This window comes from Mustela nigripes, chromosome 3, assembly GCF_022355385.1.
Source record: "Mustela nigripes isolate SB6536 chromosome 3, MUSNIG.SB6536, whole genome shotgun sequence".
Lineage (NCBI taxonomy): Eukaryota > Metazoa > Chordata > Mammalia > Carnivora > Mustelidae > Mustela > Mustela nigripes.
The window spans coordinates 49,604,480-49,622,835 of NC_081559.1; the positions used below are offsets into that span (position 1 = coordinate 49,604,480).

General features: G+C 36.0%; 1 protein-coding gene across 2 annotated transcripts in view; it reads right to left on the reverse strand.

Annotated features, from left to right (window-relative positions):
* The window catches only part of STAM2 (signal transducing adaptor molecule 2), a 52,592-nt gene that overhangs the window by 23,701 nt on the left and 10,535 nt on the right, over positions 1-18,356 (reverse strand). For both annotated transcript variants that reach the window (XM_059393966.1, XM_059393965.1), the window contains exons 2-7: positions 9,306-9,390; positions 6,642-6,717; positions 6,429-6,527; positions 5,349-5,495; positions 3,568-3,637; positions 2,788-2,974 (exon numbers count right to left, since the gene is read on the reverse strand). In XM_059393966.1, coding sequence (XP_059249949.1) covers positions 2,788-2,974; positions 3,568-3,637; positions 5,349-5,495; positions 6,429-6,527; positions 6,642-6,717; positions 9,306-9,390 — 664 coding nt within the window. The remainder of the gene's footprint in view (positions 1-2,787; positions 2,975-3,567; positions 3,638-5,348; positions 5,496-6,428; positions 6,528-6,641; positions 6,718-9,305; positions 9,391-18,356) is intronic.

Genomic DNA, 18,356 nt, shown 5'->3' on the forward strand with positions numbered 1-18,356 from the left:
TCTCTTAGAAGTTATAAAGAAAAAGATTCTCTTTTGCAGTGTTAAGTCTCAACTGAAAATAGTTTTATAAGAGTCTAAGTTGTTCAATGACTTTGTGCTTCAACACGTGTGAAAAGACACATGCAGCCCAGCAACATAACCCTTCCCTCACTGCAAGCCTACAGACTGCAGTAAGAGTGTAACGCCACGTGAACATCCAGTGATGTCAAGGGATACGGCCTGTATGAAAGACTCACAACAGGCACAAAAAAAGAGAACTGAGTTATCACAGCACAGGGTAGTACAGGCCTGCTGAAGATAAGTGACAAAGTACCTGTGTCATTACTCAGTACTCTACCTTGTAAGTAGCAATTTATTTTTTAAAGACTTACTAATTTCAAAGAGACAGAGTGCATGCGTGAGAGGGAACAAGCATGCACATGAGTGGGAGAGACAGAGGGAGAGGAAGAGAGAATCTGAAGCAGACTCCGACGGAGCAGAGCCTGACATGGGGCTGGACCTCATGACCCTGAGATCACAACCTGTGCTGAAATCAAGAATCAGATGCTCAACCAACTGCACCACCCAGGTGCCCCAAACAGCAATTTATTTTAGAGTATTTTCTCACTAAATAAAACACTCAAAATTTGAATCTTAGAGCAAAAACTACTCGTACTGTAGTTTATTCTCTATTTATTTTATAAATTTAATTTCTAGTCATATAGTAGTACCTGAAATATAAATCTACGTTCTTTTGCAAATATTCCAACTAAAACACACACGCTAAAAAGCCTGACCTTTCAGACTTGTGTTCAGAGCCCACACTACTTCTGCACCTTAATATTTATTTACTTTCATTCAGGGATCATGTGTTCCACTCCAAATGATTATTTAAAAAGAAAAAAAAATTAAAGAAGAAAAATGATTACTTTCTTGACTGCCTAGGAGACCTTCCTTTTCCTATTCTTGATTTCTTGCAAAATTTTTCCTATCCTGTCAAAACCAACGTTCACCTGAAATGAACCCTCTGGTTAAGCCTTCTTTCCCAGATGCTTGTACCTGGTACAAAGCTGTTCTCTTCTGGACCCCAACATTACCTCTTTCATGGCATTGGCAATCTGCATTTCATACAAATATCAATAGAGATTTTAACTCCCATTAGTCTAGATTTTAAAAGACAGAACTAGAACTGTGTCCTCATTCAATTTTTATATAAATAGAGCCCATTACATAACATATTCTCAGTAACTATTTACTGTGTGAAAGTAAAACCATTTTGTATATCTACTCATTTAAAAATGCATTAGACTAATATATGCTTACTAAGTTATTTATAACAGACATCAAATGCATCTGCAATCTCTGTTCATAGCAATAGGCTGTTAGGTATCACCCTTGCTAAATTTCAGCAACTTCTTTTAAAAGCAAAGTAAAAAACAGAATTAGGCCCAATAGAGACAGATCTATCCTTTTGTAAAAGTTGAAGTGTAGGGGCGCCTGGGTGGCTCAGTGGGTTAAAGCCTCTGCCTTCGGCTCAGGTCATGATCCCAGGGTTCTGGGATCGAACCTCACATTGGGCTCTCTGCTCAGCAGGGAGTCTGCTTCCTCCTCTCTCTCTGCCTGCCTCTCTGCCTCTAACTGTCAAATAAATAAATAAATAAATAAAATCTTTAAAAAAAAAAAAAAGTTGAAGTGTAGTTGACATACAATATTATATTAGCTTCAGATGTAAAACAGATCTATTCTTTTTTTTTTTTTTTTAAAGATTTTATTTATTTATTTGACAGACAGAGATCACAGGTAGGCAGAGAGGGAGGCAGGCAGAGAAAGAGAGGAGGAAGCAGGCTCCCCGCTGAGGAGAGCACCTGATGTCGGGCTTGATCCCAGGACCCTGGGATTATGACCCGAGCTGAAGGCAGAGGCTTTAACCCACTGAGCCACCCAGGAGCCCCCCAGATCTATTCTTTACTCTAACTTTAAATGAGAGAGAAATTGTGAGGGAGAGTATAGTAGCGTTAAGAATTGGGGAAGAACTGAGCATAGCTTTTGGTTGCTTTTATCAGATAATATAGCTGGGGCACCTGGGTAGCTCAGTCAAGTTAAGCATCCAGCTCTTGGTTTCAGCTCATGTCATGATCCCTGGGGTTGTGAACTCAAGCCCGGCATCAGGGTTTGAGCTGGACATGGAGTTTGCTTGAGATTCTCACATGCTCTCCTCCCTCTGTCCCTCCTCTCTCTCCCGCACTTAAGGAAAAAAAAAAGGGTAATATGGGTATATTTCTTCCTAAAGTTGTTTTCTTTGCCAGTAATTTTGATATACACAACTCCCAATGTAAAGGGATTCAGATGACTGAATATTTATGCTTCACAACTATGATAAGCAACAATATTATTTAATATACCTTTTATCTAAGATATAAAACAATAAAGAACGCATATTACCTAGTCTAACTTCTATTTTAGAAAAAAAAATTAAGGTATGAAAAGGCTCTATTATGATTTAGATACACCAAAGTCAAAGACCTGAATATCCAGGATTCTAAAGAATATTATACTTGGGCGCCTGGGTGGCTCAGTGGGTTAAGCTGCTGCCTTCGGCTCAGGTCATGATCTCAGAGTCCTGGGATCGAGTCCCACATCGGGCTCCCTGTTCAGCAGAGAGCCTGTTTCCCTCTCTCTCTCTCTGCCTGCCTCTCCATCTACTTGTGATTTCTCTCTGTCAAATAAATAAATAAAATCTTAAAAAAAAAAAAGAATATTATACTTAATAACTTCAAAATATTAAAGAAATAAAGATATAAAACTTACCTGTCATCCAAAACAATAATAATTTCACCATGTTTAAAGGTGAGTTCATTGTCCTCAACGGCTTCAAAATCATATAAAGCTCTCACTTTCCTTGCAACTTTATTATTTAACTGAATTTCTGCAGAGGGATATAAGGATTTTGTTTCTGCATGCTGCTGCTTCTGCTCTTGCAATGATAATTCAATAGCTAATTTGAAAAATTGAAATGTAAAAAACAAGAGAGCCAGAATTAATTCTGATTTTTTAAAATTTAAAAAGAAATGTTTAATAATGTAATATTTAATAAGAATAAATGAAGTTAATATTTTATTTGTCCAATTAAATTCTACACAGTTAACTTTCTTGGAATGTGGGAGGACAGGGCAGAAAATCATGACATTTTTTAAAATAAAGTTTTTGCTCATTCCATATTATCACAGTCTGTCATATACAGCAGCTATTATTTTTATAGCAAACAGATTGTGACATTATAATATGGGTAGCTTTCCATATAGGACAAGCCGTGAACATATTTCTGTGCTTGACTCATAACTTTGGCATTAAAGAAAAGGTGAAATGAAATCTCTCCAAAGGTAGGACATTAAATACATATTACTGACAGGGATTATGAATTAAATCAATCTTTTATCATATTGATTGTTTTCCTTACTTTTCAGACCCTACTAGATTTGAGGTGAAATACTAAAAGTATACCCAGTTTGATTATAATTTTTATTTAAATAAATTGTTCTAGCAAGGATGTTTTAAGCAACACTAAATTATACATGCTTGAGCATTTACCTTTAGCTATGTCTTCATCTTCTTTGTTTTTGTTCGATGATGTACCATTCTTGGCAGCAGCTGAGACAGTCTGTAATGTATGAGTAAAATGAACACAGCCACCGTTTCAAAGAAAACACAAGCTCTATAATTATTCGTACATGTTAATTTTTAAAAAACTGATGAGTTTCTTTTAAAAGTGAAGTTCTTTGTAAAAATTTTAAGTAGCAGTTTTCAAATACTAAAATAAAACATCGGAGTTCTCAAGAAAACACTATAAACTCACAAAAGGCATGGACTGGCTTACGTTTTGCCTCCATCTTAATATCTAACACAGAACATGCCATAGAGAAAGTACTTAAATATGAATCTCTCCTGACTGTACTTCCCTGATCTCAACTGCCCAAGGTCTTTTATTCAGGGAGGGGCACCAAGCTCCATGAGAAGCAGCAGCAAAAAGCCAATAATTACTGAAGAGAGATGGTGGACAGAGACAACAGGTGCAGTTCTAGGAATACATGTTAAGCTGTTATTTAATACTCATTGTACTTAAACCAGGATGCTTCTCTGGGCACAGCAGAGGACTTAGGAAGGTCACGCTTAAATTTAAAGGCACGGGAGAGGAGCACCTGGGTGGGTCAGTTGGTTAAGTGTCTGTCTTCCACGCAGATCATGATCCCAGACTCCTGGGATCGAGCCCTGCGTTGGGCTCCCTGCTCAGTGGGAAGTCTGCTTTTCCATCTCTCCCAGCTCCTGTGTGCGCACTCTCTCTCTCAAATAGATAAAATCTTTAAAAACAAATAAATAAATAAATAAAGGCACGGAAGACAGAGATGTCCAGGATTCTGAGCCATCAACCAGTTCTTTAGACATAGGTTTTTGACATGCAGAAGACAAAGCAGAAAAATGCTTGCTTTCATAACATGTAAGATTTTTGTCCCCAAATGCCCCCTTGAATCCGTTCTGGTCAACTCTAAAGATTCTGTTTTGTCTACAGTCTAAATTAAAATAAAATATACAGTACTCCTCCTCTTAGTTTCTTTCCCTAGCTCATATCCTAATATTAAGTGGAAGGCAAGAGGCACTGAAGCAAACTCAAGATAGTGTTCTTCTCTAATACTTAAATAGCCCACTCTGTGACTCATTATCCCTACCTACACCCCTGTCCTACTAAAGCTTTTCCCTATCTCCTAAAATAAATTTCAAGTCTTATAGTTCCACTCATCTGTATGCGAACTGTTCACTCCAGGCAAATTCACTCTTCAACAAACAGGTCTTGAGCTTTCTCAATTCCATGAATTTGTCGACATCATTCCTTCCCTAATAGGACCTCTTCCCTCCTATCTACTGAAATGCATTCCAGTCTAAAAATTCTACCTCTTTACCATCCCAGTCTGTATTAACCTCTCTCTTCTCACATCTAGTCTTTGCTACCCCTCCCTCATCTGTATGTGTCACTTACAATTTATTTTTCACATGTATATAGCTACCCTCCAAATTTACTATAAATTTCTTAAACATAAGGACTCCCTCATACATCTATGCCTTTTGCATGATTCTAGACTTAGAGCAGCATTAAACAGATTATTTATGGCTGATTCAATTCTCAAAGTTCTGATATATAGAAGACACATCCACTCAACAATTAGAACACCTACTAAATGTACGGCACTATCTCAGATAGGCACCTTGAGAGTACAGGTGGGAAAGGATGATTAAGACAGACCTTGCCTAGCCTTTATATAAAATATATACCTTCAAAATAGTGTAAGGTCAATCATGTATCTAAATGAATCTCTTACCTGAGAACCTGCTGGAGGAAAAGTAATTCCTTCTTCTTTCATAGATTTAATAGTTGCAGATATCAGACTAAACTGAGGATCCTTCTGAAATTCTTCTGACCACTCTACCATCAAAGACTTCAGTTTTTCACATACTTTAGGATGAGCCTTTTAAAGGCAATGCAAAGAAAGAAATACAACCGTGGTTAAGGTAATGGTTAAAGTAAGTACTTGAATTATTTAACAGATTATTACCACCAAAATTCTCTTTAATTATATAAACATCAACTAAAGTTCAGCAAACCCTAGCCTAGATGAGCACTTCATAAATACCTATTTTCATTTTAAGATAGAGTTGTTTCTTATAAAATTACCCTTTTAAACATCAATTCCTAACTTTCACTACAATGATGATCTTTTTATACTCAGAAGTTATTGCTTCTATTTTTTTAAAAATATGCTCAATATTAGATTAAGTTTTTGTATCAATTAAACTAAAATTTCTGGATTTTTGCCACTAATAGCAAAAGAAGCTTCAGAGTTTCTGTCCCAAAGAAATCAGCACCAGAAACTCTATTGTGAAGACCTCCCCCCAACCCAGTTCTAAAATAAAGGTCCTCTTTTCCTTGCCATTAGTAGTTGGTTTGGACTCTGAAGTTCAAGAAACCTGGATCTGAACTTTAGCTGTGCCATTTACTAGCTGCATGACCTGGGATAAGTTACTGAACTTATCTCTAAGCCTCAGCTTCTGCATTTATAAATCAGGGATGGTAAGAGAATCTAACCTCTAAGGATTATTAAGAGCATTAAACAAGACGGTTTATGTAGAATTTTAAAAGCAGTGACTGCTTACTAACTCTAAATAAAGATTAGCTATTATCACTGGTATATATGCTTTTCGAAGGAAAACAGTTTTTGGTGCTATGAATGAAAATACCAAATTTTAGAACAGGAAATTTATTTCATTTCAAACTTAGCTAAAAGTGATTTCATTCATAATACAACTTCATTAATGCTATATATTATAGTTAAAATGATTAAAATGACAGACAGTAAATGTACTTTTTAATGACTTAAATTTCTTCTCTTTTTAAAATTTACCTTATTTTTTATCACAGCACGTACTTCTGTTGCAAAATCACGGGAACATACTTCTAAATGAAATATCTTTCCACAGTTTGCCACACAAGCCCCAAGAAGCTATTAATTAAAATAAAAATCAATATACAAATGTTGAGATATTATCTTACTTAACTTACTAAAATAAATACACATTTAAAATTTGGGTCAAATAATAACATGACTTTTACTTACAGTTAATGCCTGCAGAGCAACATGAGGAACCTTATGATTTACTCTCTTCATTATGGCCTTTAAGCAATCTTTTGCTCTAAGGGAAAAAAAAAAAACGAAGAATATTAAGTATTTATTCAGAATTTCAACTTAAACACTAAAAATATAAGGCATTCTACTACCAAATAACTTTAAACTTAAGAACAAAATCCTGCAAGCTTCATATCATTAAAGGAATACATCTGTAAAATGATTCCACATATTTTGTCCATAGAACTATGGAACTCTTAAAAAAAAAAATAAAAAAAAAAGGAGGTGCTTGTTGCAAAGGTTGTATATTCCAAAATCAAGAGTCAAATAATTTCCCTTTAAAGAGAACACAGGCAGAGCGCCTGGGTAGCTCAGTGGGTTAAAGCCTCTGCCCTTGGCTCAGGTCATAATGCTGGGGTCCTGGGATCGAGCCCCACACCGGGCTCTCTGCTTGGCGGGGAGCCTGCTTCCCCCTCTCTCTGCCTGCTTCTCTGCCTACTTGTGATCTCTGTCAAATAAATAAATAAAATCTTTTTTAAAAAAAAGAGAGAGAGAGAACACAGGCAGCAACCTCTTTGACCTCAGAGGCAGCAACTTCTTGATAGACACATTGGTGGAGGCAATGGAAACAAGGGCAAAAATGAACAATTGGGGATCTCATCAAGATAAAAAGCTTTTGCAGAGCAAGGAAACAGTCAACAAAACTGAAAGGCAGCCTACCAAATGGGAGAAGATATTTCCAAAAGTCTTAACAGATAAAGGGCTAATACCCAAAATCTATAAAGAACTTATTAAACTCAATACCCAAAAAACAAAAAAATCCAGAAATGGGCAGAAGACATGAACAAACATTACTCCAAAGAAGACCTACAAATGGCCAACAGACACATGAAAAAATGATCAACATCACTCGGCATGAGGGAAAGACAAACCAAAACCACAAAAAGATACCACCTTACAACAGTCAGAATCGCTAAAATTAACAGATCAGGAAACAACAGATGTTGGCAAGGATGTAGAGAAAGGGGAACTCTCTTACATGGTTGGTGGGAATGGAAACTGATGCAGCCACTCTGGAAAACAGTACAGATGTTCCTCAAAAAGCTGAAAGTAGAGCTACCTGTGACTCAGCAAAATGTAGGAATCCAAAGAGACACCTGCACTCTAATATTTATAGTAGCAATGTCCACAATGGCCAAACTATGGAAAGAACCCAGATGTCCATCAACAGATGAATGGATAAAGAAGATGTGGTGTATATGTATATATATATATACATATATATATATATATATAACGGAATACTACTCAGCCACCAAAAAATGAAAATTTTTTCATTTGCAATGACATGGATGGAACTAGAGTGTAGTAAGTAAGCTAAGCGAAATAAATCAATCAGGGAAAGACAATTACTATATGATCTCACTCATATGTGGAATTTAAGAAACAAAATAGAGGATCATAGGGGAAGAGAGGAAATAATAAAACAAGCCAGAATCAGACAGAGATACAAACCATAAGGGGACTCTTAATCATAGGAAACAAAAGGGTTGCTGGAGGGGCACCTGGGTGACTCAGTGGGTTAAAGCCCCTGCCTTCGGCTCAGGTCGTGATCTCAGCGTCCTGGGATCGAGCCCCACATGGGGCTTTCTGCTCAGCAGGGAGCCTGCTTCCTCCCTCTCTCTCTGCCTGCCTCTCTGCCTACTTGTGATCTCTGTCTGTCAAATAAATAAATAAAATCTTAAAAAAAAAAAAAAAAAAAAGACAAGGGAGTTTCCTTAAAAAAAAAAAAAAAAGGGTTGCTGGAAGGGAAGTGGATGAAGGAATGGGGTAACTGGGTGATGGACACTGAGGAGGGCTCATGATTAATGAGCACTGGGTATTATGTAAGACAGATGAATCACGGACCTCTACCTCTGAAACTAATTAGTAATACCTTATATGTTAATTAATTGACTGTAAAAAAAATTTTTTTAGAAGAGTCAAATAATTTCCAAAATATCAACACAAAAAACTATGTCATATAAATTATCTTCTTGTTTCTTCAAGACAGGTTTAGTGTTCATAGATGGCAAATTCTTATCTTAAAAACATAACCCGCAAGATATATAGTCATAGTCTTCACAGGTGTAGTATAAACATGGATGAAGGCACCTTGAGAAGTTGTAACCTTAAATGCTTTTACCAGTCTACTAAAGTATAATCAGTTCAGCTTAATTGCTGCATTCTCCCCCAAAAGCACCCTTTTTTATATTCACTTTTTCATAATGATGTTATTATATTTACCTACTCATTACTGAATGGCTTCTTCAGTCTATTATGTACTACATTATTATATTTATATACTTCATTATTAAAAGGCTCCCATACATGTCTAAGTCACAGGGGAATTCCCTAAATAACTAGTCTATTCATTGTTAACATGTGTCCACACCTCCATCAAAGCTTTAGATATCTCAGGTTTTCAGCTGAACTCTTTCCCCCTAGTTCTTTCAGGATAAGGCTTGTCTCATAAATCGGGCCACCAGGATCTCTTAACTTTCGTCCCCCAAAAGTAAATAGTAAAATTTCATTTTCCTTTCAAAGTTACACCAGAAAAAGAGACACAGGTTATTACGCTCCTAGGCATGTGCTGGGCATTGCTGGGAATCTTACCCATTAGGAGTGCTTCCAACTTTGTCACATATGTCCATGATAAGACTCCAATCTTCTGTAGTGTTGTACTCATTTGTGGCTTTTTCTATAAAATATCAGCATACACAAAAATTAAGACATGTTGTATTTAACAGTAAAATACCAAGAAAGGAACAGTAGTTAAAAGCCCTTTTCTTTTGCCAAATACAAAAGAACCATTGAAGAACTTCAGAAGACAGAGTACTTTTACTACTTTCAACTTTAAATTGTAGAACTATTATTATATGAATTAAATTCTAAGGCACACCAATAAAATGTGTTCTAAATAGTTAAATAACACTAAATAAATTACAAATCAACCCTAATCCTATCAAATTCTAGTTTGGAATAAAGCCTTAATAACGTATCATACTGGAACTGCCTGGGTGGCTCAGTCAATTAAGTGTCTGACTCTTGATACCATCTCAAGTCCTGATCTCAGGGCTGTGAGTTTAACCCTGTGTTGAACGTAAAAATAAATAAATAAAATAAAATAAAATAAAATAAAAATATATCATCGTAAAAGGAAATATGGATTAGACTGTTCACAAAAGCATTGCTTTTGAAGGCAAAAAAGGAAAATGGATTAATACAGTAAATTCATACAGTGTAATGTGAAAAGAGTTATACAGAACTAAATGTACAGAAATATATAAATCGCAAAATACAGTGATTTGGCTTATACTGAATTTAAAAAGTTAATAGGAGAATATAAAACAATCACATAAACTTGCTAAATAGCTTTACTGATATAATTCACATCCCAATACAATTCACCCATTTAAAGTGTACCACTTCCTCAATTCACCCATTTAAAGTGTACAATTTCATTTTTTTTAGCTTATTCACAGACCTGTACAACTACCACCATTATCTAATTCTAGAACATTTCATCACCCTAAAAAGAAATCCATACCCACTGGCAGTTACAGCCCAATGTCCCCCCATAATCCTTTCCCTAGACAACCATGAATCTGCTTTTCATTTCTATAAATTTGCCTAATCTGGAATTCTCATATAGAGAGAATCATAGAATATATGGCTTTTTGTGACTAGCTTCTTTTATCTAGCAGAATGTTTTCAAGTTCATCCACACGCATGTATCAGTACTTCAGTTAATTTTACCGCTGAATATTATTGTAGATACATCTCATTTTATTTATCCATTCACCAGCTGAACATTTGGTTGTTGTTTGGTTTTATTTCGTTTTTTAACTTTTTGGCTAATATGAATAATCCAATGCTGCTATGAACATTTGTGTACAAGTTTTGTATGGTACACACTTCTTTCTTTGGTATATATCTAACTAAGAAAAATGCTGAGATGTGCGGTAATTCTATGCTTAATTTTTTCAGGAACTGACAAACAGTTTTCTAAAGCAGCTGTTCCATTTTACATTCTCACTCTATATTAATGTTTCATATTAAGTTTGAAAATACTTAAAAATACCCAATATTCATGACACTTTTATAGGTAGTAGAAATAATAATATATGCATAATAATGGTAAACATCAAACTGGAGGTAGGATGGAGGTATACAGGGACTTACTTTTATTTATAAAAAGTTTTGTTTTATTACGTTGGGCATGGAATACCTAGATATTACTTTATTCTCAGCATGTTTTTGTGGTCTGAAATATTTCCTAACTGAAATAAAAACTAAAAAGTAAATTTTTTAAAAAGCATGATGAGACTATAATGACTAAATTATGTTGCATTTTTCCTCTCCCCCCCACCTTTTTTTTTTTAAAGATTTTATTTATTTGTCAGAGAGAGAGAACAAGCACAAGCAGGGGGAGTGACAGGCAGAGGGAGAAGCAGGCTTCCCGCCTGCTGAGCAGGGAGTCCAATGCAGGACTCAATTCCACAACTCTGGCATCATGACCTGGGCTGACAGCAGACACTTAACTAACTGAGCCACCCAGATGTCCCTACTCTACTAACTTTTATAAAATTCTGAAGTCAAGAAATACTTTTTTTTTTTAACCACTTTTGAAACACTGTTTAATCTTTTTCCTTTTTAATAAATTTATAATTTCAATTATGGCCAAATCTGAGTATTATATTCATATAGGCCTATCACACTGAGAAGCAGGAAGGATGGTAGAAATTTAGAGCTATTCCTTTTTTAAAAGCAAGGAATAATAAAAGAAGCCACAAAATAAAAAGGCTTAGCAAACTTTGCAAGTAGGAAAGAGAAATACAGAATCCAGTTAACCTCAGTTAAATGCTAGAACTCGCTTTTAAAAATCATGCAAATTGCTTCAAACTATTAGTGGATGGAAAGCAATTATTGTGACATATGTGTTGAAATGACAAGCCAGAGATTTTAGAAAAGAAATATATTTTTGCCTACCATAAGTTCTAGACTCAAGCGCCATGCTATGAGGTGGAAACATCTACTCAGGTCCGGCTTTTTCTCTTATACAAAGATGACCAATTCTTCTACACGGAAGTCCAGACTATACTGTATATTTTACAGGTTTAAAATACTTAACTACATCTTAATTACACATCTAATAAATTAATTGAATTCCAAAGCACCAACAAAAAAAACTCCACTCCTAATTCTACCAACTGCTTTTGAAACTATAATGCTTATCTTTCCAGACTTTTTTCTACACATATATGGAAAACTACTAAAAATACATATAAAACCAATTAAAACAGAATCATATATGAGGTACCTCCAAAGAGAGCACCCAAAAGTTGCTAACTCCTTCTCTGCCAAAGTTATGAACAAACAAATAATAAAATATGACTGCTCTTACTAATAGAAGCAGTAGGTGTACTAGACAAATGGGCTTGCTGACAGTGAACTTCCAACACTTAAAACTTCCACTTCCAACTTCCCGACATGCTTTAGCACTAGACAGGGGCTGACCTCTCCCTGCATAGGTAAGCCGCCCCTGCGCAGCTTACAAGATAGAGGAGGAGATGAAAATCACTCAACGTCTGTGGAAAGACGAGCTAGCTCCTACATGTCAATGAAGTGCATCCGTAGGGCTAACTGCTCTCAAATTTACCAATCATGTAAGTCATTACATCAAAAATGAAGTGATTTAAAGGAGCCAGAGCAGACTCAGGGTAACACTAACAGAATTTCTTTCTCAAGAAGAAAACCTCAGAGGTAGAGAAAAAATTTCCCCCAATACTTGTCATCATCCTAGATGTATCACTTGCTAGCCTGCATTTCCACTTACATAACCATCTATGTTCATAAATATACACCTATACCAATACTTTTTAATAACTGCCTGCTGTACCATTATATAGAGAGTAGCCACAAAGTACCTCTACAAGATAGTGTGAAGTTATCAATACACCGTGATTTTAAATCCCTCAGCCTCTCTGTTATACTCACTGGTATTATACATATTGATGCCCCCACAGAATAAACGTAACATAATTAAAAGAAGTCAGGATTTCATGCAGAGGCCCTTCTGCAGATGTTGCATAGCATAAATACTTTGTCTACTGAATGTCTCTGTCCCACCTCTCTTTCTCTCCTCAATGCCCAGAATGAACATAAGCTCCATGAAGGCAGGAATTTTTTGTTTTGTTTACCATTATTTCTCGTGCATAGACCTGTATCTGGACCACACAGGTACTCAGCAAACAGTGCTTTGATGAATAAATGAATGATTGTTCCTCCTCCATATCCTATTACCCTGGGCACAACGATGCCCCATGTAGTCCCACTAAAGTCTGTACAAAGTTTTGGACCAGCAAGGGCTTCTGGACCAACAAGTTTACTAAGAAAACACCCAAACGGGCTGCAGAGGATCCAACTTCACTAGCAACATCATGTGGCAACAAAAGGCAATAGCACTAGAGGGCTTTATGAGGTTCCGATTCCCTGCTTGTTTACTGAAGAGGAATGACGATACCTTTGGGACTCTCAACCAAGAGACAGACGTCGTCAGTCAGGGAGACAATGTCTCAAGAGGGAAGCAAAGGGCTTCCTGTGCTGTGATATATAAGTAACTTTGATCTAGAGTCTGAAGAGCAATCCCCTGTATTACATATGACTTGCCAACTTTAGGCTCATCTTTTCTTTGCTTTGAAGTTCTTCCTGTTTTTTTGTTTTTTTTTTTTAAGATTTTATTTGTTAGAGCGCAAGCACAGGCAGACAGAGTGGCAGGCTAGAGGCAGAGGGAGAAGCAGGCTCCCTGCTGAGCAAGGAGCCTGATGTGGGACTCGATCCCTGAGCCGAAGGCAGCCGCTTAACCAACTGAGCCACCCAGGCGTCCCGAAGTTCTTCCTGTTTTTGATAAGGTTTGGTTTTTGCTGTACAGATCTATCATCCTTTCTATAGTCTCATCTGGTACAGTATTCAGAACTACCTGAAGATTAAATATTCACTTATATTATCTTCTGTATATGTATTATTTCTCTTTTATAGGTAAATCTTTAGTCTCTCTGGAATTTCATTTGGCACATGGAATGAAGTAGGGACAGAAAAATATTTTTACTAATTATTTGTCAGTAGTTCCAATTTTAAGAATCTATCATTTCCTCTTTGACCTCAGAACCCAGCATAATCATTTACCAAATTTTGTCAGAACACCATATGCATGAGAGTACAAAGAGTGGAGTCTGATTTTAGACCATCTAATAACCTCTTACTGATAAAACTGAACTTTTAATGACTATTTTTTTGATTTCAGCCTGTGATACAATTAAATGTGAAACCTATTTAATACATACCAAAAACGCTTCCAACAATTTGAAAAACATCTAAACGATATTTTTTGCTTGATTTAATTTTTATAGAAAATGGAAAAATCCTGATTTGAATGCTCTATCCAGCATAGTTTATGCTCTACAAATACAGGATTTGCAATTACTCTTTTAAAAAAGTGTAAAATCTGAAGACTTTATAATGGCCTGCCAAAAAGGATTTTATTTTTCAAGCGAACTAAATCACAGTTAAATTATGTACTTAGGAGTATTTTAAATCCTGGAAAAAATTTTAAATATTATAATTAAGGAATCATTCTTGTACAGCACTGTCACTCTGCCCAGTGTTGGGGCCATACCTCACATTATGCTGTGTCAAATGCATAGAGGAGGGGGAGAGTTTAAAAAGCCCTCCTGGGGCCTAAATGCTTAATTTCCAGGGTCTGGTGGGTGTAAGTCATAACGTCTCATCACCAGGTTTTGATTACTGCATATAAAGAGACTCAATACACTGAAATATTTCACAAAGACTCTAACAATATCATATTCAGTCCATCAATACCTATAAAGCACAAAAAGGCGCCCCCTCTACACAGCGGATTATGTTCAGCATACAACTTCAAAAAGAATTCAAGTCTACCCATAAAACTTTTAATGAAATAGGCTCTACCAGTAATTTTTAAAAGTTAATTATATAAAAGAAAAATGCTCATAAGACATCTATAATTCTCCTCCTACTTTGGAAATAAAAAGTCATGATTGATCTGCTTCCAACCACAGCAGAGTATCTGCTACCAGTTTGTTATTCTACCAAAAACAAGTACAAAACAGGCCACAATATATGAGGCAACTGTGCTCAGGAAATGAATAACAGGTAGTGCAGGTCTGAGATCACTGAGGGAAGGGAAATATGAAGACCCCATGATGGCCCAAGCTTTTGCTTGGGAACACTTTCCTGTCCCAACACAAGGGAAGCTAGCCCAAGCAGAGCAGCTGGGATAAAAAGACCGTATTTCTGAGCACCAAAGTTCTGGGATTTGACATGGGTCCTTGGTCAAGGGCGAGGTAGGCTACTTGAATCTCTATGAAGTCTAGCAGAGATCATCACCTACTATGGAGCTGAAAGGTTTGGCAGTGCAGGAAGTCTTTGGAGTTCCTGCTTATTATGGACTGAACGGTTATATCTCCACAAAATTCAGATATTCAAGACTCAACCTACAGTGTTGTTATATTTGGAGACTGAGCCTTTATCTAAAAGTTAAAAGAGATCATAGGGATGGAACCCTGATTCAAGAGGATTAGTATCCTAATAAGAGACAACATGGAGCTCACTATATCTAACCATCTCTCCATACAAGCACAAAGAAGAGGTTATGTGAGCACACAGTGAAAAGGCAGCCATCTGCAACCCAAGGAAAGAGACATTTAATCAGACACCAACCCTGCTGGCACCTTGCTCCTGGACTTCCAGTCTCCACAACCATAAGAAGAAAAATTTGTTGTTGAATTCACCTAGTTCAAGGTTTTTTGTTATAGAAGCCCAAGTGAACTAATACTTCACCCAACTAGAGTAGAGAGAACATTTCAGGCATTCAACTGAAACAGAAAAAGTGAGTAAGGGTCCCTGTAATTTAGTTCAAGATCAAAATAGGCCTGCCTCACAAAGAAAACCAAACCTAATGAAAAACCTAAAAGATCCTCCCATAACAAAATTACCTAACAGAGGGGCACCTGGGTGGCTCAGAGGGTTAAAGCCTCTGCCTTCGGCTCGGGTCATGATCCCAGGGTCCTGGGATCGAGCCCCACATTGGGCTCTCTGCTCGGCAGGGAGCCTGCTTCCTCCTCTCTCTGCCTACTTGTGATCTCTTTCTGTCCAATGAATAAATAAAATATTAAAACAAACAAAAAACAACAAAAAAAAACAAAGACAACAAAATCTAGCCTCCTTAAAAAGAATCATATAGAACAGCATAATATGAAAAATCACCAGTAAAATATAAGTAATTGATAGAAAATAGCATACTTCAAATATCAGAATTAGCACACACACACAAAAAAGGTACTTTATAGCAGGTATTACCAGGAACTTAAAGCAAAAGACTATCATAATAAGTAAGTAGATGGTGAGTACTCAGCAGAGAAAAGGGAACTATAAAATTACAATTTCTAGAACTAAAAAGTCAGATTATCAACTAAAAAAATTCACTAGATGGGCTTAAAAACAGACTGGAGACTGGAGAAACAGTGAATGTAAAGAAAAATCAATAGCAATTCTCAAATTTGAAGAACAAAAAAATTTTAACTGGACAGTCTCAGTATAATACTAACTTTTTAAACTTGCTATGTAACAAATTACTACAAGTTAGTAGTTTAAAACACCATCCATTATTACCTCATAGTCCTATAGTTAAAATCCAGGTATGCTTGGCTGGGTTCTATGCTCAGAGTATTGTAAGACTTCTTATTGGGGGTTTGGTGTTACTTAACTAAAACATGATAACTAAATTCACATAAATTGGAACTATACAAAGAGAAGACTATCTGTACATTAAAGCAGAGTTTAAATCTTTCCTCAAATGTGCATAGAACTATCAAAACCTGGAAATAATCCAGGACAATATACACAGTATATTCTCTAAATACAATGTTTTTGGGGTGCCTGGGTGGCTCAGAGGGTTAAGCCTCTGACTTCAGCTCAAGTCATGGTGTCAAGAGTCCTGGGATTGAGCCCCACATCAGGCTTTCTGCTCAGTGGGGAGCCTGCTTCCCCCTCTCTCTCTGCCTGCTTCTCTGCCTACTTGTGATCTCTCTCTCTCTCTCTCTTTGTAAAAAAAAAAAAAAAAAAACAAAACTCTAAAAAAAGACATACAATGTTTTGTTTTTAATTAGACCAAGTATAATATTCGACCAAACAGAAATTCACAGTCGGGACATATAAATAATTAAGATTATAACAGAGGACAATATACAAATTTGTTGTAATTAGTATACAACATATAAGTATCTTTTCAATTTTTTTTTTAAGATTTCATTTATTTATTTGTAAGAGAGAAAGAGAGCACACATGTACACCCAAGCAGGGGAAGCAGCAGACAGAGGGAGAAACAGGCTCCCCACTGAACAAGAAGCCCCATGTGGGATCCAATCCCAGCACCCCGAGATCATGACCTGAGCCAAAGGGAGACGCTTAACTAAATGAGCCACCCAGGTGTCCCAACGTATCAATATCTTGAGATATGACTAAAGCAATGCTTAGATCTTAAAGGAAAAATAGTCTTTTATATATTAGTAAGAAAAACACCAATTATTTTTATACCTTAAATTATAGTAGGAGTAGAGGAGAAAACCAGAAAAAAAATTTTTTTCAATAGCAGAAATAAACTAGAAAATGGAAAGTAAGTAAATAGAATTCATTTTTGGTATCTAACAAGAAACCATAGCTGACAGCTTTTACTAAAGATATAAAAATGTTCTTTCTTTGGACCAATTCATTATGAACTAAATAATTATTGAAAATGTAGGTGAGCCAAATTTTTCTAGTTTATAAATAAGTCATACGTGTTTAATGATTAAAATAATGATATATACTGGTGCGCCTGGGTGCCTCAGTGTTTGATTAAAGCCTCTACCTTCGGCTTGGGTCATGATCCCAGGGTCCTGGGATCCGGCTCTCTGCTCAGCAGGGAGCCGGCTTCCCTTCCTCTGTCTCTCTGCCTACCTCTCTGCCTACTTGTGATCTCTGTCTGTCAAATAAATAAATAAACACTTTTATAAATAAATAAATAAATAAATAAAAATAATGATATATACTTGTTATTAAATTTCTAGACCACACAACTTTTGTGTAAATTTGACTAAAATATTTATATTCAAAAATTCAACCCGATAGATAATATTTCACCTCTTTCTATGACTTAATAACAACCAAACTTCTAGCATTCTAGAATATCTGGGTTTAATGTACATTTTCTCATTTACTCCTCCCTCCTCATTTAATGTTTTGGTTTGTTTGGGTATATTTCATTGATGCAAATCTTCAGTTTACTCTGGGGAAAGCAGTAATGTAAATTCTACCTTAAAATACACTGTTCATTATCTTTTTTTTTATACTGTTCATTATCTTCTAAAATGAAAATCAACTTACAGCTCTGAGTACTGAATGGTAGGTAATAATTTAATTAAGAACAACAGTAAGTAATAGCTTCAAACATTTTATATATATGCTAAACCACTTACACTTCAATCAACTGAAGTAAGGATTCTCCATTTTAGAGATGAGAAAACAGACACAGAAAGTTACTAGCATAAGGACATACAACTAATAAGTAGTTAAACAGGGACTTCCATG